Source organism: Puntigrus tetrazona, chromosome 10 (assembly GCF_018831695.1).
Source record: "Puntigrus tetrazona isolate hp1 chromosome 10, ASM1883169v1, whole genome shotgun sequence".
Taxonomy (NCBI): Eukaryota; Metazoa; Chordata; class Actinopteri; order Cypriniformes; family Cyprinidae; genus Puntigrus; species Puntigrus tetrazona.
Window position 1 is genome coordinate 3,877,395 of NC_056708.1, and position 27,070 is coordinate 3,904,464.

At 35.6% G+C, this 27,070-nt stretch overlaps 3 protein-coding genes across 3 annotated transcripts in view; 1 reads left to right on the plus strand and 2 right to left on the minus strand.

Annotated features, from left to right (window-relative positions):
• The window catches only part of pam (peptidylglycine alpha-amidating monooxygenase), a 35,829-nt gene extending 33,703 nt beyond the window's left edge, over positions 1-2,126 (minus strand). The window contains exon 1 of the mRNA XM_043250199.1: positions 2,036-2,126. The gene's annotated coding sequence lies outside the window, so the exon portion shown is untranslated. The remainder of the gene's footprint in view (positions 1-2,035) is intronic.
• Positions 2,127-5,864: 3,738 nt separating this feature from the next.
• st8sia4 (ST8 alpha-N-acetyl-neuraminide alpha-2,8-sialyltransferase 4) lies at positions 5,865-13,853 on the plus strand. Its single transcript, XM_043250921.1, has 5 exons — positions 5,865-6,069; positions 10,458-10,586; positions 10,751-11,008; positions 11,373-11,666; positions 12,482-13,853. The coding sequence occupies exons 1-5, from the start codon at positions 5,891-5,893 to the stop codon at positions 12,762-12,764; spliced, it is 1,143 nt and encodes a 380-aa protein (XP_043106856.1). The 5' UTR covers positions 5,865-5,890; the 3' UTR covers positions 12,765-13,853.
• Positions 13,854-14,247: 394 nt separating this feature from the next.
• pdzph1 (PDZ and pleckstrin homology domains 1) lies at positions 14,248-26,729 on the minus strand. The gene is made up of 12 exons (XM_043250920.1): positions 26,391-26,729; positions 22,970-25,180; positions 21,863-22,030; positions 21,558-21,719; positions 21,379-21,480; positions 20,383-20,493; positions 19,376-19,554; positions 19,134-19,291; positions 17,743-17,785; positions 17,355-17,541; positions 16,668-16,803; positions 14,248-15,700 (listed from the first exon to the last, which is right to left on the minus strand). The coding sequence occupies exons 1-12, from the start codon at positions 26,443-26,445 to the stop codon at positions 15,601-15,603; spliced, it is 3,612 nt and encodes a 1,203-aa protein (XP_043106855.1). The 5' UTR covers positions 26,446-26,729; the 3' UTR covers positions 14,248-15,600.
• Between the last annotated feature and the right edge of the window lie 341 nt (positions 26,730-27,070).

The following is a 27,070-nucleotide window of genomic DNA, read 5'->3' on the forward strand; positions in this document are numbered from 1 at the left end:
GAGAGAGACCCTGTGACATGTCCCTTCTGCAACTCTTTAAAACAAACTGATATGATATTACATTTTTATGGTCATATGGTTTCCGCAAAAACTCGGACAGGATGGCGGGGTCCATTCATAAAAACAGAATTTACTCTATAGCGGGGAATGCCACGGAATTCGTCTTTTTTGGATCAATAAAAGAAGGTCTGTCACTTCATTTAAATCGTTATATGAACTAGTGTATGTGAATATTAAAACACAAAAGACGGTTTAAATACGAGGGCTCTGCATCTTAATACATTACGGCATGAACACATGAACTTCATCTCCAGAGATGCTGTGAGAGTATAATGTATGTATTTACATATTTTATTCACAGTCAGATTTGACCACATTAACCACTTAAGTGTAGAAAAAAAATATTAAATATAATAAAAATAATAAAAAAATTTGTTATTACACCACATAAAGTATCGAAAAAAGGTAATGTTGGATACCGGTATCGACTTTCTGGTACCGTTACCGATAAAAATGTGAAAGGTACCCAACCCTTGAAGACTGGTGTAATGATGCTGAAAATTCAGTGCTGCATCACAGAAATAAATTACATCAAAAATTCTAATAGAAAAGTTATTTTAAATAGTGAAAAAAAAATGTTCCTGAAAAAAAAAAAAATATATCTTACTGATCTCACACTAATGAACATCAATGTATGCTCATTTTTAATATTTATACAGTTGCATACATATTTTGTGTTAGTAAGCTGGCAGTGTGTAAATGCAGTAGCACACATTTTTAAAGATTTTTTTGCTGCTCGGCCTGTTCAAACTTAAGATATAAAAATGTATAAATTTTTGACAAATGCTTTCAAAAAAGAAACATTTTTATTTGGCCATGTAATTTAAAGTTATTAATTTATTATTGTTAATTTATTTTATTACTATTTGTTTCATTCAATGGGTCATGAAACACATTTAGATTTTAAAGGAAACATATATACATTTGTTAATTTTATATTTGGGTTAAAGGTTGGGTTTAGGTTAATTTGGGACATTTTTTTGTAATTTTCATATTCCGTGGTAAAAATCTACATGGTTTCAACAGATTTCAATTAGATTTTCTAAAAGGCTTTGACTTACATATAATTCCTCTTAAAGTGTTTGCCAGTAATTGTATGTTTTAATTTACAAATGTGTGACCTGATGCAGACAAGATGGCTGAATTGCGTTTACATTACAGAGAGATCCGGACACAGAACGGATAACAGTCCTAACACAAACGCGTTTACACTTGTCTTTTCAATGTGTACGTGAACAACATCCGGAAACAGGTCGCATGTAATGCCAAGTGTAAATGCAGCAAGGCTAGGCTTTTGCATATTAGATATTATTTGCCTTATTGTCACAATAATGTAATTTCTTTGAATACATTTAATTTGGGAACCATACAGTACAATTTGATCTAAAAACAAAGGAAATGATTGCTCGTGTCTATGATAAATAAAGACTGTAATAACAACTGTAACCGAAAAATTAAAAATCCAGTATTACACAACATGATAAATGACACAATAACACACCATAAGTGTAATATTGGACACCATAAGTTATTTTAAAAAGCACGAATGATATCAACGTTTTTAAAGTAACCGTGAGAGAGGTAATAATATTTTTTACTTTAATCCTGATTATTAAAATACATTTGCAAAAACTTTAATAAACATTTAACTTTGATGGTTTCATCTGAATAAGCAACAGCTGTCTTTTTTAGCCACGTTCTCCGGTAAGCCATCCTTTAGAATAAAACGTCACATTTGTTACAAAATACAATTTCGGGTTAGTTGTAATAAACAAGTTCTTAAATATTACATATTCAGCACAAGCCCGAAAGTAAACGGCTAGTTGCTTTGCTAACCGATGACGTCGTGTGAAGTTCAGTGGTCTTCTCTGACACGGATCAAAAACTCAGAAAACACTGACCAAGCTCATGTGAGATTAACAAATGAACATGAAATGATAATATGCTCTACTCATAGAAACGACAAGTTATTTACCTTCATTTCCTGCGCTTGTTTTGCTCCTGTTCAGAGTCAGACAGACCAGTGTAATCGATACGTGAGCTCCTGAGCGTGCGAGCCAACCACGTGATCGTGGACGAAAGTTATCAGTCTGATACTTAAATCATATACATAAAAAAAAAAAAAAAAACTTTTTAAGATTTAAATATCAAATATAGTTAAGTAAATTATTTTTTAAAGTTAAATGAAGCATGGAAAAATAAATGGACAATATCTAGCATAAATAGTTCATAACAAAGCATAAGTAGGACTGTTGCGTTTTGTTTATTTGTTCAATGACTCAATAAACATAAATGACTCGCTCATAAGCCATAACACGTTCTTTTGTCGCTACCTTCTGGTGTGCATGCGAAAGGTCGCTGAACGTATTGGGCTTCAAATCTTTTTAGTAAAAAAACGTAACTAAAACATGGAAGAGTTTGTACTTACAGTTTGTAATTATGATGTAATAGGCTGCTACTGTTACATTAGAATTACAGAATATTACACAGGCATAAGCTACTTCAAATAAAGCGTATCAAGATTGTACTTGAGTGTACTTCGTGTGTATTTATACACCTTATCTAGATCAATCATTCAATCAATTTTATTTATATAGGGCTTTTAACAATACAGATTGTATCAAAGCACTGAACAGGATCAAATAGGAGAATACAATGATAGGGATGTATAATGACGAGATGGAATAATTTGTTATTAAATACAGAGACGGTCTCTACAATCAATTCAACGATAATCACTAGAAAGCAAGCCAGAGGCGACAGCGGCAATGAACTAAAACCACATCCATAAAGGATGGGGGAAAAATAGCTTGGGAGAAACGAGCCTCAGTAAGGGCTAGTTCTCCTCTGGCCGGACGCCCAGCACTTAACATCCAGTTCAATTTTTAAACGCAGCTGTGTCAGGTTGTGTAAATGATTTATTGTTTGTTTGTTTGTGTGTGTGTGTGTGTGTGTGTGTGTGTGCATCAGGATCTGGTGGTTTATCCACGGGGCTCATCTAGGTGTTCTGGTCTCTGATGAACATAATCTTTGGGTGCTGATCCACCATCTAATCCGGGCTAATATGATCATACCTTCTACTTCTAGTAAGGACTCTAGCTGCTGCATTTTGGACTAGCTGAAGTTTATTGAATGCATGAAATAACATTTCTGCATTAGACGTTGAAAGAATAGGTCATATTTTGGATATGTTTTTAAGATGGAAAAACACAGTTTTACAGATGCTAGAAACATGGTTTTCAAAGAAAAAGATTGCTGTCAAACAGCACACCTAGGTTCCTAACTGATGATGAAGAATTAACAGAGCCATCAAGTGTTAGACTGTGTGTTACATGTGGATTTTCCAATAATCAGCACCTCGTTTTTTCCGAATTTAGCATTAAGAAGTTTTTTCCATCCAGTTTTTTATATGTCTATGCATTTTATTAGGGTCTCAATTTGGTGTGTATCACCTGGCTGCAATGAAATATATACAGCATCATCAGCATAGCAATGCAAGCTAACACCATGACTCCTGATAATATCTCCCAGAGGTAACATGTATAGTGCGAAAAGTAACGGTCCTAGCACTGAGCCTTGAGGTACTCCATATTTCACTTGTGAGCGATATGATACCTACTCATTTACTGCTACAAACTGATAGTGGTCAGATAAGTATAATTTGAACCATGCTAATGCTAATGCCAACATAGTTTTCTAGTCTCTTCAAGAGAATGTTGTGATCGATAGTATCGAACGCTGCACTAAGATCTAATAGCACTAATAACGAGATAAAACCACGATTAGATGATAAAAGCAGGTCATTAGTAACTCTAATGAGAGCAGTCTCAGTACTATGGTACGGTCTAAATCCTGATTGAAAATCCTCACAGATACCATTTTTCTCTAAGAATGAACATAGTTGTGAGGACACTACCTTTTCTAGTATCTTTGACAGAAAAGGGAGGTTAGAGATTGGCCTGTAATTTTCTTTAAAAAGTCTTTGTAATCAAGATGTGGTTTCTTAATAAGTTTCTTAACTACAGCCAGTTTGAAGTTTTTGGGGACATATCCTGATGACAATGATGAATTAATAATGGTCAAAATATGATATAATAGTTTATGATTTAATAGTTTAGATGAAATAAGGTCTAACATATATGTTGCTGGTTTAGATGATTTAACAAGTTTGTATAATTCTTCCTCTCCTATAATAGAGAATTAGTGTAATATTTCCTCAGGGGATCTATAGTTCACTATCCGATATTATACTGTAGCTGACGGCTGCATAGTTACAATTTTATCTCTGATAGTATCAATTTTGGAAGTAATTCATGAAGTCATTAATGCTGTACTCTTGGGGGATGTTAGCACCTGTTGACGTTTTATTTTTCATTAATTTAGTCACTATATTGAATAAATACTGGGGGTTGTGTTTGTTTTCTTCTAAAAGAGATGAAACATAATCAGATCGAGCAGTTTTTAATGCTTTTCCGTATGATAGGATACTTTCCCACCAGGCAATATGAAATACTTCTAATTTAGTTTTTCTCCACCTGTGCTCCATTCTCCTGGCTGCTCTATTTAGGGGCTGAGAGTTCTCACTATACCACTGAGTCAGATCTTTCTTAAGCGTAAAGGAACATCTGTTAAAGTGCTAGAAAAAACTGAGTGCATAGTTTCTGTTACATCACCAAGTTTTTGTGTTGTATTGGATGTGCTAAGGAATTCAGATAAGTCAGGGAGGTTACTTAGAAAGCGCTCTTTTGTGGTGGAAGTGATGGTTCTCCTTGATTTGAGTTTGATTTAAACAATAACTACACAGCCTAAATACATGTAATACCTTTCTATTTACATTACAATTAGAGAATATTATGCAGGCATAAGCATATCCAGTTTGTACTTGATACGCTTGATACACATTATACATTATACAGCTGCCAGTCACATCTACAAAATTACAAACTGTAATAACAGGCTGATACTCTGTAATTACTCTGGCTCAAAAGTGGAGGCCACATTTTAAAAAGGTATCTTTGTTTTGTTTGTGGAATACCTTGTTTGTGGAATAAACTACATTGAAACTGCATTTCAATGCTTAAAATCATAGCTACTTTTCACGCATTGCATGATTACTTATTATTCACACAATAGCAATGAATTATTAATTCTCTTACATATCAATATTAAATACACGATCAGAAAGCCTTTCAGTTTTGCAGATATTCACACAGAGATCAGTCATTAATCACGTGACCACTGGATTTACAAATGCCATGTCAGTTTCATTATATTGCTTCATCATTGCATCTACTATGAACACATTCATTTCTATCTAAATAATCACTCTAGTTATGACTTAACTATGCATTTCTATGTCTTTTTGAGGCTTTTGTCTTTCATACACACTAAAATACACAAATTCGTGAATTTGCATATCCACTAACGTTTTTCTCATATGATCCTCTTCCGCCTAATATATTTATGTTTATATGCTTGAAGCGCCTTAGTATTTTCAAATAATATCACATTTACGTGTTCATTCGCAGTTCCTTCGCACTTCAGGTAGTAAGGGATATATTTCCTTATTTCTTTTATAGCAATGTCGCATAAAATCATCTTACTTAAATCAGTGTAATTTGGAACGAGAAACGGATTGCAATTTGTAAGTAATCTATCCAGATCGCGACTGATTCGAACTGAAAGATTATTAGCTTTGTAAGATTATGAGATTAGTAGCATGCGTGAAGTTATTGGCTCATGTACGTGTCGCTCACAGTGAGAGAGAGAGAGAGAGAGAGAGAGAGAGAGAGAGAGAGAGAGAGAGAGAGAGTTGTGTTTGAGATGGGTAATGTGCGTTACGAGAGAGCACGCTTTCTTCTCATCTTCAGGCACTTTCGCAAGATTCATGTGTCAAATGCGGCTTATACGGAAACGATGGACTATCTGCATCATAAGCATCCTGCTGATATTCTACAAAACGACAGATATAGGCAGAAATGAAGCGCGCCAGAAGACTGGACTGACAGGGTAAGGGTTCATCTTCTGCTGTGAATTTCAGTGAATTAGCGCTCCTTTTCTAATGAGCATCGAGCTCATGCATTCATAGCCTATATATTTCATCTCATTAAACAAGGCGTTAATTTGTGGCGATCTACTGAATGGTTTGCTTCACAAACCTCCTATTGTAAACTATAGTTCACGTGCCCCGCTGTTCCATCTCAATTAAATTAAGATCGCCTTACGCTGACTGCCCTTTGTTTGAGTCGAAATGGCCATTTTATTCTTACACCCTCTTGTGAAAAAGACGTGCAGTTGATCGAACGTGCGCTTGTAGTGATGTTTTTAATATATACTACTTGTTTCATACAATTTTATGTATATTAATAAACTGTATTTGGAGATAGCGTTTCAAATAACTTAATAGAGTACACTGTTTCTTAACACTTTAAAATTACGTTTTAAAAGTGCCCTATAAAAATCGCACAACATAGCAAGTAAAGGCCAATAACACGAAGTTTGATTGTAATAACAGCAATGTAAACATTACGTTCAGGTTGTTCCTAATTATTTTCATTTAACACAGAAATAAAGGTACAAAAGCTGTCACTGGGGCGGTACCTGTTTAAAATCTACATATTGTACTTAAAGCGTACATATTTGAAGCTAATAGGTACAAAAGTTTTGAAAGTACCACCCCAGAGACAGCTTTTGTACCTTTATTTCTGAGAGTTTACTCTAAAGCGCATAAAAGGCCTGCGTGACTACACTTTATTTACTTTCAATTTTTTAGTTCACATTCGGTTTTCCCTTTCCTGTCACTCATTTGTCAAATCTTTGCATAGTATTTACATATTTTATTTATATAAAGCCCGTGTCGAAAGATTTTGACAAACGTGCACTTGTTTTGTTCCAGGAACTGAAAAAATGTGGTCAAGTTCATGCTTGCTCATAAACTGCTTCACTCCAACACATGCAAAGCGTTGAGCAATTTTAGGTTTTCATCTTGCACGAGTCGATTGACTTTATTTTGGTGCCAAAAAACAGTTAGGACGTACACTTTTCGGTACAGAGGTGACTTCGTAATTTGCTTCTGACATACGTGTGTGTGTGTGTGTGTGTGTGCACGAGTGCACAAGTCTGTGTTATTGGGTAAGTGAGAGGGCAGCAGACGGCTTCTGCTCATCAGATGTGGTTTCCTTTTGCGTCTTGCAGGCTTGTTACGCATAAATACAGAAGTGGAAAAAAAACTCAAATGTAAATGTCAACTGCTTCTGAAGCCGAGTCTGCTGTTAGGTTTCGATTTGATTTTATATGATGCATATCTTTTGACGCCTCGCAAAGACAGTTTGCTGATTTCCTAAATGCAAATCTGCACAAACCCTCAAAGAAAAAAAGTTTCGTAATTAAAAGTGGATAACAGGAGCATTAAGAACATTTTCTTACATATATATATATATATATATATATATATATATATATATATATATATATATATATATATATATATATATATATATATATATATATATAATATTTTTTTTCCTGTATTTTTCTGTATTGTAAATATGTATTCTGTACAAACATTTACAAACGTTGATTTCTTACCCTATTGGCAGATTAAAAATTATGCCAATAAAATAACCTTCAATTAAGCTATTTCCCTTTTTTGCTACCCCATTAATTTTCAAACGTCTTTGTTTAAGACTATTTTGATATTTGTACTGGAAAACAAGACAAAAATGCAGAGTAAGAAGGATATATTTATTTATTTTAATTATGTAACAGTATAGTATACATTGTAAATCTGTTCTCAAAATGTATTTATTAATGAAAGCAAAACTCAGGAACACAGGACTGCAGAGAATATAGCACAGCATCTTACAAAAAAACTGACATAGCAAAACAAGTCTGGACGAATGGCACCTGAAACACAGTATACTGGATAATTAGAACAAGAAGCAGATGTTGTGCACCAGGTTTATTAAGGTTAACTGAAGCTAAAACCAATAATAAAGTAACTCATTCATTATGCATATTTTAAAAAATGTACTTATTTTATACGGCTAGTTGCAAGACAATATTTAGGTCAAGTACTAAACGATGTGCATATGCGTGTCATTAAGTAGTCGTGACAACGAATGCAGCACGGTGTGCGTTTTAATATCACGAATGTCTTTTTATTGTTAGTATAACTGTTGCAAATAAGCATACATTTTGTATTTGATATATGTTTTTATAAAACTGTTTTTTTTTATAAAAACGTCATTTTTTTACGTCGTCCCTCAGCGAATCTGCTGCCACACACTGTGCATTCATTGTCACTGGAACATAAATAACGAGGAAATTACATCGCCCCCTTTGACAAGTGCATTGCAAACGACTACATGATGGCAGACGCAAGCCCTGCTCGCTAACAAGAGGAAAAGGAAGATCGCTTAACCTTAATCCACCCAATACTTCAACTTAATAACTACCTTAGCTATTATTAAGCGGCTAATTAGGGGTTTAGTGAGGCAAAATTCAGTTTAATTGACATTAAAATAAAGTGTGACTAAAATCTTTAAAACTTTAAAATATTAACAATATCTATATCATTGATACTAAAACAGCGCTGGTATGCACAATTGATAAAAAACACAATTAAAAAAAAAAAAAAAAAAGACGAAATACAAATTAACAGTCCTTCAAAATAAGAGTGACTGGAGAAAAATGTTTACAAGGCCTGAATTTAGATAGATTTACATTTAGCATAGTCATTTAGCAGATGCTTTTATCCAAATTTGTATAAAGAGGACAATGAAAGCAATCAAAATGAGGCTTTAAAAAAAAAAAAAAAAAAAAAAAGTTTGTTTTAACTGTGTAATAAATAAAAAGAAACAGAGGCTACAAACAATGGCTACAAAACAAGACATTAGTTTGTCATTTGAATGCAAGTCTAAAAGGGGTATTTTTAAAGAGCAAAAACAGAATAGAGAGTTCTAGAGTTATGATCAAATAAAGACGGAAGAGATGTGTTTTTAGTCGATTCTTGAAGATGGCAAAGAGCGTAGCTGCTCGGATTGAGGCAGGTCATTCCACCAGGAGGGAGCATTTCATTTAAAAGTCAATGAAAGTGATTTTATACCCCTTCGGATGGAGCAATAAAGTGATGTTCACTTGCAGAGAGCAGGCTTCAAGTCTGAAGTAATGAATTTAGGTAAAGGGGTGCGGAGCCAGCTGTAGTTTTGTAGGTAAACATTAGTTTACTGTAAATTCAAATTAGTTTTAGTTTCCAAAAACAGCTGCCTCAAACTTTAAATTGTTAAATTTGAGTTAACATGCTCTAATGCTTATTAATGTTACATAAAAATATATATCGAGCCTACTATATAAAGTTAATTTAATTTAATATTCCATTTTAAGTGATGGCAACTTAAAAAAGGCTATGTGGAATCGGTTTCAATGTTTTTCAAAGTAAAGTGAACATGTTTTTTATGCACACTGTACAATCTAATTAGTTGGGCTTGCTTACAAAAGCTTAAGTAAAACTTAAGTAAAGTGAAATAGAAATAGTATGTTGCACTGGCAAAAGTTCGGCTAGTATAGTTTAGCGAAACAGCAACTAGAACTAGAAAAGTTCTAGTAACTGGTAACTAGAAAAGAACTGTAGTGTTTAGTTTTTTTTGCTGTCTTGTGTCAGTAGTAGCGCAACAAAAAGAGCAAGTAAAATTGATAAAAATGAAGAAAATGTAATCGTTACCATTGTTGTGATTCATGTGATGGGTGTTGAAGACTGTGCGTGATTTGAGCATATTAACACAGTTATTTAGAAATGATATCAAATCAATCAATAGCCTTTCAGGGTGTTTACGAAAAGCAATACAATTTTAAAACATTGCTACTAAAAAAATACACTAATGGCTGAATAAGAAACAGTTCACCTTCTTAAAGCAACCTATTTATTACCTTGAAATCAAGTTCTGATTTTATGTTGCATTGCTGCATTGGTAGGAAGAAATTTATAATAATGTTAACAAAGTTCCAAGTGCCCAACCAAAGGGAATGTCAATCACTATAATGGCGAGTTATAAATGAAATAATAAAATATTATGTGGCTTATGGGGGTGTTTGTTCAAAAATTCAACATTCAACATGACTGTTGGATGGAAACGAATGGATGCAACTAGTGAAAGATATCTACTGGCATGGGGCAATGAGAGAAAAAGTCTTCTGTTGTTATTTTGCACATTAGCAACAGATTTGTGCACAACTTGATACTGTAATGAAACATGATACCAGTACTATACACTGTATGATTATTTATTTTTGTTATGAGAATACATTAACGAGTTTGATTACATGAACACAATGCAGAAACCCACAGAATTATCTGCACTGGTGTGTATAGTTACTATGCAACATTTCCTTTTGAACAGGAGGTCTGAGCCCAGTTCCACCAGACTGATGGCTAATGGCTCCGAGAAGCTGTTTGGCTTTAGTTTAAGCGATCTGAGTGATATGGGAGTGGGATGGAAGATAAATGCCACCCTTGTGACCATCATAAGGTGAGTAACCTGCACTAAATTAAATTGTTTTACAGCATATAAAGAACAGATTTGAGTCCTATGACTCTCTCGGAGCATGACTTTATTTCCAGAGCATGTTTGGACGGTATGGTCATGAACCGATGAGTAATATAGTCTCCTGATGTGCTTTAACATGTGGAAAGGAAAGACGTGCTTCGCTTCTTGGATGCGGAGAGGGACGTGTCTGTTATCAAGAGCAATTTCAAACCAGGCGATACCGTCCACTACGTTCTAGACCGACGCAGAACGTTCAATGTTTCTCAGACTCTACACACTTTACTTCCCGAAGTCTCTCCACTAAAGAACAAGACCTTCAAGACCTGTGCTGTGGTGGGGAACTCAGGCGTTCTCCTGAAGAGTGGATGTGGGAGGGAGATAGACAGCCATAGTTTTGTTATACGGTAATGTATTTACTTCTTTGCAGTGATCTAATCGTTACCGTCTTTATGGCAAGGCATGCAGTCTAACAAGGTCTAATGGTCATTTAACTCTGACTGAATCAGTGTTTTCCTGCTGGTAACTTGGCTTGAATACTATTTGATCACATTTTTGGAAATTTGAACCAGGAACAAAAGCTAAAAGTAATTTAGAGCTTCACATGGCATATTTTCACTCTTATCACCCTAAAAAGAAAACCTTACATCATGTCTTTCTAAACCAGTGGTTATTTTTTTTTCATATGGTTTACTTTAAGGTCAAATTTTTGCTGTTAACAAAGCATTAACTATGACATTTATGTATATATATCTTTTGATCCCTGAGCAGATGTAACCTCGCTCCTCTGGAAGATTTTGCAGACGACGTGGGTTTGAGGTCAGACTTCACCACTATGAACCCCTCTGTGATCCCTCGGGTGTATGGGGGTCTACAGGACGAACGACAGCAGGAGCAGTTCATCCAACGTTTACAGCAGCTGAACAACAGTGTGCTCTGGATCCCTGCCTTCATGGTGAAGGGTGGAGAGAGGCATGTGGAAACTGTGAACCAGCTCATTGTTAAACACAAAGTCAAAGTGCGCATGGCATACCCTTCGCTCCGCCTGATCCATGCCGTAAGAGGGTGAGTTTATAATTCCAGTTTTCATTTCGAATTTAAAATAATATGAAAGATTAATTAATGAAGTAAAATTTTAAACAAATTGCCAAATTTGGGAATTTGGAAATTTTGGTTTAAATTCAAAAAACATTTCAAAGGCTGGAATACACTACGCACCTTTTAAAAAAACTGGGCATCATACACTACACGATTGAAGATCATACACTTTAAAGCTGTTCTGATCGCAACAATCTCACTCAGAAACATAGGCCTTGTTGTTAGGAGAGGTGTGACAAATGAAAAGAAATGTGTTGTAAAATCAGCTGAAAATATCAAACATGTATAATAACCTCTTAGTGGATAGAATCAAAGTCTGAAGCTAAAAAAATCAGTCACCATCATACACTACCCTATTTTCTGTGGAATCTATCAGCTTTAATCTGTAGACTGGCTCTGACTTTGCTCAACTAGCGTCGACTTGTTCAGACTGCGAAATCGGGGCAGAAATCACATGGCGTATTCCAGGCTTAAAAGTCGAACATTTAGGCTTTAACCCTTAAATCCAGATTTACTAAATGGAAAAATTAGTGTTACAGCACAACTCCATTAAAGCACCCACGAGAGGGGAAAATGCGTATTGTAAATGCATCTTTTGTTAATCCTGACAGTACTAATTTAACAACGAAATACAGTTTGCGCTGGTGCGAACTATTAGTATATCTGGATCTTAAAAGTAGTGATTTTTTTTTTCGTAATATATGGTAGACCACTTATAGTACTGAAAATCGGTATACTCGTCAGCTGATAATAACTCCAAGCAATTTCTGTTCATTTCTTAGGTACTGGCTCACAAATAAGATCAATATCAAACGACCCTCTACTGGATTATTGATGTACACGATGGCTACGCGCTTCTGCGACGAAATCTATCTGTATGGATTCTGGCCTTTTCCCAAAGACGGCAACGGAAACCTTGTTAAATATCATTACTATGATGGACTTAGATATCGCTATTTTTCCAACGCGGGTCCTCACCGGATGCCGCTGGAGTTCAAGACGCTGAAGAAACTGCACAGCAAGGGTGCACTCAAACTGACCACATCTAAATGCGCATACCCTTGAGCTCACGAACCGACGCTCAGACTGAGAAATCAAGCTACAATTTCAAGCTTTGGAGAACGAGTGTGCCTTCAACTGCAACTGCTCATCTTGCGATACGTCTGATTTTGTTTACTGTAGAGAAAGTGCAATGCTTTACGCACTGAACAAACAACTGTGATTTCCAAATGACAAACGATACAGTCGTGTTTAGTGCGTTGATGTTACGGTCTTGCTAAGCGATCTTGTCTGAAAATGTCTTGCACAAAAGTTGCCAAAGATACTTTATTTTTAGTATATGGAACCATGGTTATTTTTTGATACACACAATTTAGAGACTCCCATACAGCTATACAAGCAGCTCCAAAAAAAAGTCAAATCGTGTGTAAAGTAAAGATTTTATGAGTTTAAGTCATAGAATATGGCAACTTGTTGAGTTTGATTTCACCCGACAGCATCCACTTTTTTTTAATGGCCTGGAGATTTAAATAATAGGTGTAAATGATTTTCTATCAATGTGAAATAAAAAAACATCTGGTTTGTTGTCAATGAACCATATAGTTCCCAGTGGCGCTGTTAAGTTAGGAAGAATCCAAGGGCCCGACAATGGAGGGGGGCCCCCCGAAGGAGAAATGCGGGACATGATCTCGATTAATTACTGCAGGGGAAAAACTACTGAGAGGGAAAAAAAGGGAAGCACTGGTATCAGTCTAAATTGGATGAATGCTTAACTTGTATATTGTCGAAAAGTAATTTAGACCAATGTGTCTTAATCAAATGTACTGCTGTATGTCAGATTGTATTGGCATGCCGGAAACTGATGACTTGAATATTATAACCCCTCATATTATTTATGTGGCATTACATTGTGTGTCTTACTGGTGGCTTACTGTAAGTATGGACAAACAGTAAAACGTTCTGAGCGTATTATCGATGCAGAACTGTTTGTATCTTCAGTAAATGCATAATATATGTACGTTAGGCCTTTTTGAATGAAGACATGCAATGCCTTAGAGTATTGATTTACAATTCTGTTTTTCTACTACAGTGCATTCTTTTATTTATATTGTAATGTATTTTGTATTTCAAACAAATTAAATGCGTTTTTAAGCATTTCTGTGGTTTTGTGATTTTATGGTATTTGTCTTACTGTCTTGCGATGAAATATTGAGTATTGCCAAAAGCAAAAATCATGTTAATCTGAGATTATGTTGACCAAAATACCACTGTGAAACTAAATTAAATGACAATGTGGCCTAGCTACATATTTTTGAATTGTTTTGGAATTTTGGCAATTATCTAATTTATAGATGCCTGTTTCCAAACAGTTCGATCTATGCTCTTTAAACTCTTATTGTAATAAAAATTACTCGAAATAATACTAATGAAAATATACTGTACATTTTAGAAGAGCATAGTGTATTTTACCACTTAGTGACACCAGTGACCAGTCAGACTATTTCAGAAAACTGTAATCATGAAACTCATAGCACAAGAACAGCTTCTGTGAGGTAGAACATAATGCAAGTCTGTATTTTGGCAAGCTTCATTGGCTATTTACATGCAATACAAGCACTTAAATGAACAGACTACATCCAATTCTAGGGAAATCATTAGAGGATATTTACACTTGGTCACTACCTGTGTTTTACAGGTCAGATAGTTATTCAGTCATTAGGTGAATGCAATCTGAAGTGCATTTCAGCCAAGTGTAATGAATCTGCTGTTCAGCCCACATAAATGAACGATTAATGTAATGAATTCAAATAAATGAAGTGACCAAGTATAAATGTTCCCTCACTGTAGGTTGTAAAAAAATCTTATAAACTGTAAACTGGAAGAACATCCATACTAATACAAATATTAATACAAAAAAAAACATAAATGTGTCATTAGTTATACAAAGAAGTCATAATAATGCTATAAATTGAGCTAAAACAAGAATTTAAATACTTCACTGCATCCTATTTTAAGAGGACTAAAGGTCTGAAAGAACTGGCCTTAAAGAAAATGTGTGCTATATGCAATAATAATGGCAGTGTCTTTACATAATTAGCAGATGTATTCACAGATGTATTTCTTTCTTAACCTCTCGTCTGAATGCAAAGAAACATGCAACATCAGAATGGTTAAGTGGACCTAAAATAAGCATAATTTAAAATGAAAGACTGAGAGAATTTAAAAAAAAGAGTTTGATGTGACTCTGAGGTTTCTACCTATATTTCTATGCTTCCAGCTGCCTTCACTGCACAGGTTGCCATGACAACTTCATGCACTTGATACTGCTGCACTGTCAAAAAAGCACTTGGAAATTATTATTATTACTTATTTTAGGTTTCATTATGAATATTTACACTAGACGATTTGATCATTGTAATTTCAATTTGTTAAATTGTTAGCTTTGTTTGTATCCACACCTCTCGATTATCAATTTTTTGTTTAGTTTTTGGTAAATAAGCAAATGCACGTCAAAGCCAAACGCAAGATCGGTTCAACATCAAAACAGAAAAGATCTGATTTGTTTTAGCACTGTACAGCTAAACTTCCTGATATTGCACACAATGCTAATTTGGCGTCATGCGTCTGTAAGGCTATGCATTAGAGCCATTTAGGCATAAGAGCTTCACCATCATCAACCTGGTCACTTTTGAGGACGAAGTGATGCTCTTGTAGTCCACCAAGACCCAAGCTACTAACCTGTCATGATTAAACTAGCCTGAAGTCTTCTAATAAACTCTAAGTTACAGTTAGGTAACTTAAGTTGTTATCGCGCACAATGACTGGAAATTCACAGACCTAATTTTAAGAAAAAATTAGGAGATCGTCACGCTATGGTTTGAACACATGGTTGTGCCTGTAGTCACATTCTTGTTTCCTCTGATGGGCGACTCATGTAGTCCTGAATTGCCTGATGCAATGGCAGCCATTTTGATGTAGATGATTTTATTGCGCTAATCCATCTGAAAAAAGAAGAGAAAAGGATGAAGATAGTTCTTGCCATGCCTCCCACGTGCTGCCTTCCTGTCAGAAATTACAATTTGCATACAGAAACACACACCTTTTTTATATTTTGGCCAATAGGATTTTCAAAACATACAAAAATATGTTTCAAAATCAAGTCCACAAGCAGATAACATGTCACATTTCACATTGCAATCACATCTCAACACCTGTGTTTTTTTAGTTCATCCACTAAAAACTGTCATTTCAAATTATTCAGACATGCACATGAACATTTAGCACCTGTTAAAAATAACAATGCAATTATCCAAAAGCCTACGGAAAAATCCTGTTGGCTTTTCTTTTTTTCATGCTAATAGCCCATTGGCCTATAAAGTGACACCATAGTTCCCCTACTCTATTATTCAAAGTATTAAAATAAATAACTATGATATGAGGAAATATTGTCAGCAAAACACTGAATCTTTTGATTTTCTAATTGTTCAGAAGAAATGCACTCTTGTTAACAGCTAGGTTTGTTCTTTGCAATAAACAATAAAACATAGTACTATTTTGTGAAAGGAATAGTTCTCCCAAAGATGAACATTTTGTCATCATTTACTCACCCTTGTGTCGTTACAAACCTGTATAAGTTTCTTTGTTATGTTGAACACAAAATTAGATATTCTGAAAAAATATAAAAAACCTTTGTTGGCCACCTTTGGCCTCCATAGTAGGGAAAGAAATACTATAGAATTTAATAGGGACCATCAAATGCTTGATTTCTAGCATTCTTCAAAATATCTTGAAAAATATGAAACTCATACGGGTTTGGAATGACAAGAAGGTGAGTAAACGACGACAAAATCTACATTTTTGGGTGTTAATTAAATTTTTTTTGTGCAAGCAGTCTTAACTAGCATTAAAACATTTACTGGATGATTTTTAAGTGCATGATTGGACATTATTCAATTTCAAGTGAGTTACCGTTTGTTCTCGTTTGCATTTTCTGCACAGAGAAAGAACACTTTAAACTCTTCAGAAGGAGGTCTGAGCTCAATGGCAGATCTTCTGGATCCCACTGGCTGGTCCCTCACTGTGTAGCCATGCAGGTAGATTCCTCCTGCAGCAATACAAATGAGAGCTACTGTATTAGCTAGTTATATTTACATAATATATAAGTGTGTACTGTGTATATTATAAATACGAACACGTGCATGTATGTATTATATGTATGTATACTAACAGAATGCACAGTCAATATAAAAATATGCTAAGTATTGGATAAGGATTACTAGGGCATTAATTATCACTAGGAACTATTTTCATCATAAAATTTGATAGTCTGTTCTTATTCTGCACAGATCTGTATTGGGGAAAACACACACACACACAACAGTGCTATATTAATGATTTTAAATTTAACTGGAAATTAAGTGCTGGCTATATAGAGAAGAAGGGGCATAATAAATATACACGGAAACATATATGTATCTAAAGTTTTTGAAGACGCTTAATTTCACGAACGATTTGATTACACAGGCCATTAACTTTCAATCATAATTAATATAATTTTCCTATTTGATACTGTTCAGCACAATCTGTATTCTTAAAAGTGCTATATTAATAAAAGTGATTGCTATGATTGGAGTTGTAAGACACTGTAAGACACACCTATTGCACAGGTTGAGCGAATGCTGGCGTAGAAATATAGGCATCCGTCTTTAAGCACACAGTAATGCTGCACCCACGAGTCCTTGCTTCTGTCCAGCTGGTGCAGTAACCCAAGGCATTCTGGGTTCTTGACTGCCAGAGGGGGCAGGTTTGAGTTGTGCCGAGTCACATCCACCCACACGTGATTCTGTTTCGACAAGCGCCATCATTAGCATCATGAGCATTGCCACAACAACATCAGTTGCTTTCAGCCAATGCGATTTAGTATATAAATTGATCCTGGCAATTTGCATTAGTAGGGTTGAGATGAGAAACAAAATACCCTGTTTTAGGTATGTGTAATGATGCCACAGCAAACAATGCATCCACAAAAAGATTAGGAAGTTACCTGTGTAATAGGATGAACTGCTCTACCCATAGCCTCCAGCCACCTGTGAAATAACCAATTAAAACTTCGTTATTTGTTTTTACCAGATGGTATGCAAGTTAATAATCACCTTACAGTTTTGGCAGTCCATTTGAAGCAAGCTGGATGGCACAATGCAAACAGCATGTTTGAGGATAATTTCTGTCACTGTTGGGAAGCTACATTAAACATTATATGACAAACTACAGTGCAAATCATGAATCTTATCAATTATTTTCTCTCAGGACCATCTTCATGTACCACCCCTGATTTATGTGACGCTGTAGATGTGGTCTGGTTTACGCTTTACATGCATCTTTTATGATAAGACAATCTGCATGAGAGCGTTATTAAGGAAGTAAGCTGATACGATTGGCTATTGCATCTTGAATTTGGGTACAGTTTTGGTTTTTATGCAGTGTGTAACAACACTAACTGAATGAAAACATCCAGCAAAGTTTTAAATCTGAAAGTGTAAAAGGTTATTGCCTCTTAAAGAAATTGGATTCTGACCCCTCTAAAGCCCCCTAAAGCCTTGATCTCCCCTGATGGACATCAAAACAAAATGTAGGGGGTTCAGATATAAAGTTGGCAAGCCTTGTGGCAAGCCCCAAAAATGCACTTAACACAATTGGAAGAGAGGTGTTTTAGCCAATTCTTGAAGATGTAGGCTAAATAATATCTGTAAAGAAGGTCCAATACATGGCTGGTTTTTGTGAATGTCAGCAAGTCATTGATGGCAGGGTCAAACACCAGCAAAACAGTACAATCCAGGCAAGGCAAAAGATTTGTGTGATTCAACAACTGAGGCGAAGAAGAAAACAGTTAAAGGTTAAAACATGGTTAAACTTGGAAAACACAGGAGCTAGATACAAGGGAATGGCTATACAATAATCAACTTCATGGCGTGTGCATGGGCATCTTTTATACTAGACACAGGGGAACACATAACAAAACCAACTAAAGAGAACATGTCACATGCAACCTTGGAACCAATGAGAACATCAAACACAGACATTCATTGATTCAATGGGAAATTCATTAAGACAGTCATTTGCTTTGTTTCTGAAGGAATCAATCTGAAGGAATCAATGAATGACTCAATGTACACCTACATATACTTTTTTATGTTGAATCAAATGATTTCTTTGCAAAGATACTCTGCTCTGGAATCTCTGTATAGTGTTTATTTCCTCAATTAGCACAATGATGATCTTTAATAATAACTTAATCTTAAAGTAATTACTAGACTTCTTAAAGATAATTAAAGATAATTAATCTTAAAGATACGCCATCACCGCAGCTTGTTACAGGATGTGCCAAACTATTTGACAACAGCTCACAGCTTTTAATAAATCTCTGCATGTTCTCACCTCTTCATCTCTTGGTTTGATGTGGCACACAAGTAGTAAACTCGGTTCCCAGACACAGGGTGGCATCTGAACACAAACGGCTTTCCTAAACTGCTATCGGCCTCCACAAGCGCCCCCTCCAGACTCACCACAGACAGAGCTCGGCTCTTCCCTTCATCCTGTCAACAAGAAACCAAGTTTATATGGCACTGCACGTTCAGATTTTACAGATACATCAGGATGAAACAGAAAACTGCACTCACGCGCTTGTTTCTGTAGTAATAGAGGCAGCAGTCGTGTCTGAGCACAAACCACCTCTTTCTCCAGCCCTTCAGCAAACTGGACTGAGTTCTCTTGTGCAAGTAACCTCTGCACGCTGGTCGAGGAGTGTTCGGCATTCGTCCGATATCCGAGCCAATAGTCAGAGTCAAAATGTCTGGGCCTTTATTATTTGAACAAGAAATTGAACAATACAGTTACACAAGTTGGATGGACCCCTTCAAATAACATTGTAACTATACAGTGTCAGAAAGGTTACTTTGAAAACGTAAAGTTCCTTGATTATTACCCTGGAATAAGAGTATAGTTCTTAGTTATATGGGCCTGGAAGAAAATTGGCTTTAGTACACAATTTAACTGTAGAAGAGTCAATTTTTAAACGGGATATTAATGTTAAATATTGCATAGCCATGTTGAGAAACATCTAACAATAGTTTGGGAAAAAAACTGTTAATCTTAAAAAAATAAACCCAAATAGGAACTAAAACAAAAAGCATGCGTCCTTAACTCCTCAAACATTGGTGTCTCATATATAAGAGGAGTTATAAAACAAATGAATTAAATCTACATGTGTATGTGAAAATATTGAGATGTAATGCTCTTTGTAATTTGTAACATTTTCTGTAATTCAATGCAATTACATTTTTAGTTACTGTAACTAATTACAATTACATTTATTTTTTGGTTCCACTTTATTGTCCTTGTCACACGTTACATGTATTTATGCATAATTACATGCAAGTAACCCTAACCATATAGTAAGTACATGCTATTCATTAAAACTACTCAGTATCTGAATATATAATTACACGGTAACAAAGACAAAAAAAAGTTACAATAATGTGTAACCATAACTTGTATTTAAATTAAATAACCTAGTTACTTGTAACTACAGACGTCAGTAAATGGTTATAACCTAAATCTAAAACCACCTCAAAATATCAAAATCTTGTCCATGGGAAATACAGTAGTAATGTAGTGTCCACCCTACCTTGCCGTGCAAGGTCAGCTGCTTCTGAGTGTGGCACCATAGTGACGTCAGTGCCATTTACTGCCAGCACATAGTCTCCAACCTGCAGGCCTGCCTCCTCCGCCGCTCCATCTGAAACACAGCACACACACAGCTCCAACTGACTCCTCTCTTATGAACAGTGCACTCTTTAACTTAATATAAGTTAGCATTCAAAGAGCTGAAAATAAAATTTGGCGTTTATCCTTGCATTGTCATTGCTCATGGTAGATTTTAAAAATGAATCCATACGATTAAAGGTTAGTAGTAGAGCTCTTCCAACTAATCTTAAATGTAGTTATTTTCCAAAAGTGGTATGAATTTACGTGATTTGCTGAAACATGCCATTTGTATAAAAACTTAAAAATGAATCACAAAAAGAACTGAGCTTGTACTTATTCAATATGCATTTATTGTAATGTTAGTGTTACTAAATGTACTGTAAATATGTTTTTGCATATAACGTGAATTTTGTGGCTAATTTTCCAAAGTTTTAGTACTACAACCACAACAATTAATACATTTCACAGGAGAACCATGCTTTAACGTTGCCAGTAGGTAGAAATGTTTGTGGCTACTCAAATTAAACTGCTTCAAATTATTAATAAAACTCTTCCTTAACCAGTAACATATCCTGTCAAAGTTGCAAAAAATGTCACGCAGATTCATCAAATTATTTTATTATATTTTATTATATTATATTACGTTTTTAAATCATTAGGATATATTATATCTTAGTATATATATATATATATATATATATATATATATATATATATATATATATATATATATATATATATATATATATATAAATTATTAAGATATAATGTATAGCTCAGTGCACAAAAACATATTTAGACTTTAATGATTTATGTAAAACATACTACATTGCACTTGTGTTAAAATGTCCAGAAGACAAGCATAATGTTTTTTACTTTGACATGCACCAGATATACATTCTTGACAATAACTTACTTGTGTCCACCTCAGTAACCACAATGGGTTTGGAGAACTGAATCCTGAATCCCCAGGGATACTCGCCCATCCCTTTGCTGATTTTTACCGTCCGCTCACGAACTGGAACATATAATGTATCTTTAAACACTGCAAATCATAAATAGGCAAATATACATCCAAGAATGCCATGAACCCACTTGCTGCTGGTCGAGTACAGCTACTGAGACGTTCATTCTGGTTAACTTCATCTCCATGGTATATCCATGATACTGAGTGAAAGGTTTCTGTGTAAAATCCTCTGTCCTCAATATCCCGCATTGACATGTCCACTGAACGAGTGTCCTCAGAGTTCAATGTGTCTTAATGTTGAAAAAAGAAAACAATGTTTTAAATAAAAAATGCATTCTACCAACTGTAGCCTACATTTTATAATCATTAGTCACAATTGACATCAGACAATCGACACACTGCACATGCTTTGAGAGTATATGTAAGTAAATACCTGATTCCTCTGTGATATTGCTAGTAATAGAACTTCCTCCTGCAGAACTGCGTTGTTTGCTTTCCTTGAAAAGCTTGCGTCTCCTTGCCCAGTGATCTGAATGCTCCTCTGAATCCTTATGAATGGAGTCTGTTGGAGGCCTGAGGTGCTCTTTGACCTCTAATGAATCTGTGAATGATAAAATAGACAAAAAATTCATAGCCCAGATTTCAGAAACAATGTAAAGCCAAAGCCAACAAAACACTGTTTTAATCGTTCTTAGCTTCAGGGCACAGATTTGTGATACAACAACGCTGATCAAAATTTGATGGTCCTACGAAATAACTCTAAACGAAAAATGTGATTGCCTCCTCTTAAAATGAACGTAAACTATATGAAACTCATATAGTCACTGTCTTAATTAGTGAGTCCCAGATTCATTTGTTCACAAATCTTTGCACTTTTCTAGCTGAAAATGATTATTATAGTAATTATTATATTTTTAATAACCAAAACTTCTTCTATTTTGTTGTATATGATTAAACCGTTATGCTGTCTCAGAAATCTGTCCGAAATGAGTTTCATAAGGTGCCTTCCTGCAAAAACCATCGTCTCATAAGGCAGCAGGCAGTAAGTCAGCTGCCTAGTCTTTCAGACGCAGCCCAAGTCATTTTATGAATGAGTCTTTGAATCATTGACTCAACTAATTCATTTAATTGTATTTAAAGCTGCAGTCCTTAACTTTTATATAATAAGCGAGAACACTATGTATCCATTTTTCCAAACCATTTTTTTGGCTTGTCCTGAATCACTCAGGTATTTTAGACTGGTTCAGGTAGGAACCACTGCGTAGTAGCCCAGTACCTGCATGATTTGTCATAGACATAAGAAGAGAAGAGAAGAAGTAGCTCTGACTATAATGTTCTTCCACAAGACACAAGCAGTTCTGTTTAACTAACGCTAAAATTGTCAAAAGTTACTTACTGCAGCTTTAAAATTGAATCAAAATACCACTATATCATAATTCAAACATGAGCAAGAGAGAATGAAAGAAAGAGAGAATTTTAAATAGACGCATCTCTGTCTCTCATTCATAGAAAAGTCATTGAAAAAGATTTCGGTGCTTACTTTTTGAGGCAGTTTGCCGATCAGACAAGTCATTTTTATAAAGTTTGTTTGTCCTATTGACATCTGTGCTTATTTTACGCAGGGGATCATTTGGTTGCACTTCTCCAGGCTCTTGAGAGGATGTGTCCATATGTAAGATTAGCTTACTGTTTGAAGAGACTGTGGTTTTTCGTGCCTGTGAGGAATCCTGGAGCTCCTCCGCCACTTCTGTGATGCTGGCTGGAGACGCACTAGGAGACTCACTCACAGGGCTCAACGCATCTTTCTGACGCACCTCATCAAATGAGAAGACATGGTTGCCTTGCAGAAATCTCTGCTCACAGTCGCCAGTAATTATTGTCATTACCGAACCTCTTCTTTTCTTTGGAGCATCAACTTTGTCTCCATCAGACATGTTATGCTTGACACCGTTGGGTAATCCTTCATCAATTTGTTCCTCAGAGTTGCACAGGGAAGGTGGAATCACATGAATAAGAAGCTCCCTTTGATGTCTCTCCATGGTGTCACCTGGAGAAATAGACCCATCCAACTCCACCATCTCTTCATCAAAGCCACTTTCATTGACTTCATTCAGCTCAGGTGCACCATCTTGATCTGCACCATCAAGGAGCATCAAACCAGAGCTCGGTTGCTCCATCTCATCCAGCTCTGCTGGCCCATGATATTGTTCGCCTCTAAAGAAGACTTCTTCTGGGCTCTCATCAGACCTTGATGGATAGAAGGGGTTCTTTGTTAAGCTGTAAGCTTTAAATTTGGGAATATAAGAGTCGGGACCAGTTGTGGAGCTGGAGCTTGGTCTATAGCTGCTGCTACTGGAAGATTTGCGGCTCCCATTTGGACAAAGTCTTTCATCTTCTACGTAAAATCTGCCCATCCTCTCTGCCTGACAGGGAAGCGACTGCATGAAAAATGACGACAGTGTACCAGAAGAAAACGATTCTCTGTATGAGGGAATGCTTTCTCTGGCTTGACTCATTTGATATGTCAGTCCCGGGTACGTTTTTCGTCTTTTGGGAGGAATTTCCAAGTAGCCTGCAGGATGAGTTTTGCTTTCTAGGGTGGCGATGCTGTTGTTGCGCATGCGCGTCTTCCTTTCGTGATTGTCGATGAAGTTTTTAGTGAAAGAAGATCTGTTTATTGAAGCTCTTGGGTTCATGAATAAATGTTCGTGAGTACTCGAGGATTCACACCGGGGTTCATTTGTCCTGTTGTCCAACGTATCCTGGCGCATGAACTCTTTGCACAAGTTGACATCCGATGCTGTTTGTGTGCAATTAGTGTTGTTGTGGTCAACAAATCTTTCTCTTGAACTGATCTGACAAGATGCAACATTTTCTGCAAGAAAATCCAGTGCATTACTCTTCTCATCAGCAAATTCGTCAGGGGGAGGGATATCCCACAATGTCTCATTACTGAGACTGCTGGGCAGTGAGCGCTGTTTCGATTGTTGCCAAAAATCAGAGGGTGATGAACAACAGGAGGATCCATCAACCAGTGTGAAATCTGTGTCCGTTTGGCCACCTGTGCTTCCCCATCGGTAGTTGTTTTTACAGCAGCTTTTACGGCAAGCAGTTTCTTCGGGTTCGTCCGATGATGACTCTGAATTCAGCTCTGCAATGCTAACCTTGTATCTGATATTCTCACTGATGTTTTGTTTGTAATCTGCTCCATGTTGATTCCATGAATAGACATGTGTGTTTTTTGGAGTTTGATGCTTTTCAGTTGTAAAATGAGTCTCATCTCTTTCATCTCTGTGGTTTTCAATTATAAAGGTTGTCTTGAAATTCGAATCGTCTGATGTCACGAATTCATTGATCTCAAGCTTCATATTTGGGCTCACACACTTGATCTCAGTGGTTGTGACGGCTATCACACTGCTAACCATTGCTTTGTGGCACCGTTCAAACACAACTCTCGGAGAAGACAATCCAAAATGTTCGATGGTCACAGAATGTGTGATTTTTAACCCTGGACCTCTATCTACTGGTTCTGAGTTTGGCTTTTGTCCGTCATTTTTCTTTTTGTCCTGGAAGAAATCTTCGCAACTCTCAAGTCCATTATCTTTGTCTGTGGTTGGTGTCTCAGTCTCCTTCTCATCTTCAGATACTGACAGTTCATGCTCTTTACAGAAAGAGTCAGTTTCTCCCTTCTCTGCAACTTCCACAGTGTCCACCATAGTGTATCTTTGAAAATTATATGGAGAGATGCATTCTGTACAAAAAGAAAGCTTCATTTTAGCAATCATAAAGTTGCTTAACTTATGAAGAAAATATAGACAGATCTTGAAGTAATCATTAATTAAATATATAACAGTCATTTTAACAACTATTTTAAATTGAATTTACTATAGCTATAGCTACCCACTGATTCCCAGAGTGCATTGCGGCAGAATAAATTACGCAATTGCTTTGTATTACAGTTGTTTTTGTTTTTATTAGCGCATTTGATTTGCTGTCTTGTGTGGCTTATGTAATGTTCAGTTGAACAAGATTGAAGATGACTTTCTGAAATGAGTGAATTCAACTAGTGAAAGATACTAGTGACAGACTTTCTTCTTCTTCTTCTTCTTCTGTTGTTATGTTGTGCATTAGCAACATATTAGTGCACTGCTGTCTCTCACTGCTTTATTAATGTCATTGGTTCCCTTGTGGCTTCTTGACTATGAGTGTCATTCAAAGCAGTAAGTAAATTGTTTTATGTGCCTTGGTGGTTACTTAAAACCTAGTAAATATAACAAGTACAGCTCACTAACTATAACTAAGTAAACTAAACTATTGGAGTTTACAGTATTCTACCGAGTGTTGGTTGCTTAAATATTTCAAACTGGTCTTTGTTATCACATATTAGCTTATTTAGTTTGCGGTACAAATTGTTTTACCTGTACTTTAATACTCTACTCGTGATTAATTATAGCAGCCAATATCTCACACATTTAAAGATAGCTTACGTCCATAATACTGAACAAGGTGGATACAGTGGCCTCAAATAGTATTCGGACACTTAAGCCACACGTGTCTTGACGTCTGGATGTCATTGTGACAAGCTCTAGTGTCATTAATTTGCAAATGCCCTTTAGGTTTGATATTTTGTTTGAATTTTTAATCTTGTGTGTGGCTTAGTATTCAAATTCTGTAAATGTAAGTATTATGATTTCTGTTATCTCACGATTATATCATACACGTAGTCAGCTGTACATCCTACATTCTGTATTTACAAATGTAATTAGGTACATTTTTATTGTGGTTTTAGAGATTTCAAAGCAGATTTGTGTGTGATGTTGAGTGCCGTGAGAACAGGCGTCCCCTAATTAGGCACCTGTGTCTTGGCTGTGCTGCAGGCGTGGGCTAAGCGTGACTCAGACAGTGTTTAGAGGATTACGCTCCACACATGGCCTCAGAGCCACTTATAGATCGGCACTCACGTTTACTGCTGCTGGAACTCCGTCTCCTGCGACTGTTCCTCTTCCTCCGACTCATTCTACAGTCCTGTACACTAAATCATAGAAACAATGGGCAATTTCATCTTCTGTGTTCTTGTTCAATAATAAATGAATGAATAACTATTAGTAGTAATTAATAATAAAAAGTATTCTTGTTAATTCATAAACTCACGAAGCAGTGAATCAATCCAAACTATAGCTCATTCATTCAAACTACAAAGCTGAAAATGTTTAATTATTATAGAAATTAACATAGATGAATAAATGCTGTAAAGCATTGTTTACTGTTATTTCAGATGACATCATCCATTAACTAACACTAATAACATTATTTTATTTTACATGATCCTTTTGCAAATATGTTTTTAAAAGCCCGACTATTTCAGAAGGTCTTTCAATATAATCATAAAAACTGTGTGCATAAATCAGCCAATCAAATTTTTATTTATAGAGCACAATAAAAACAACATTAGTTGACCACTGTGCTATACAAACCCTAATAAAGGTACATAGAAATATATATATATATATATATATATATATATATATATATATATATATATATATATATATATATATATAGTTCATAATTCATGATCTTTATCATTTAATTGTATTAGTTTGAAATTCTCAACAAAAAAAAAAATCAATTGTTTGATGCA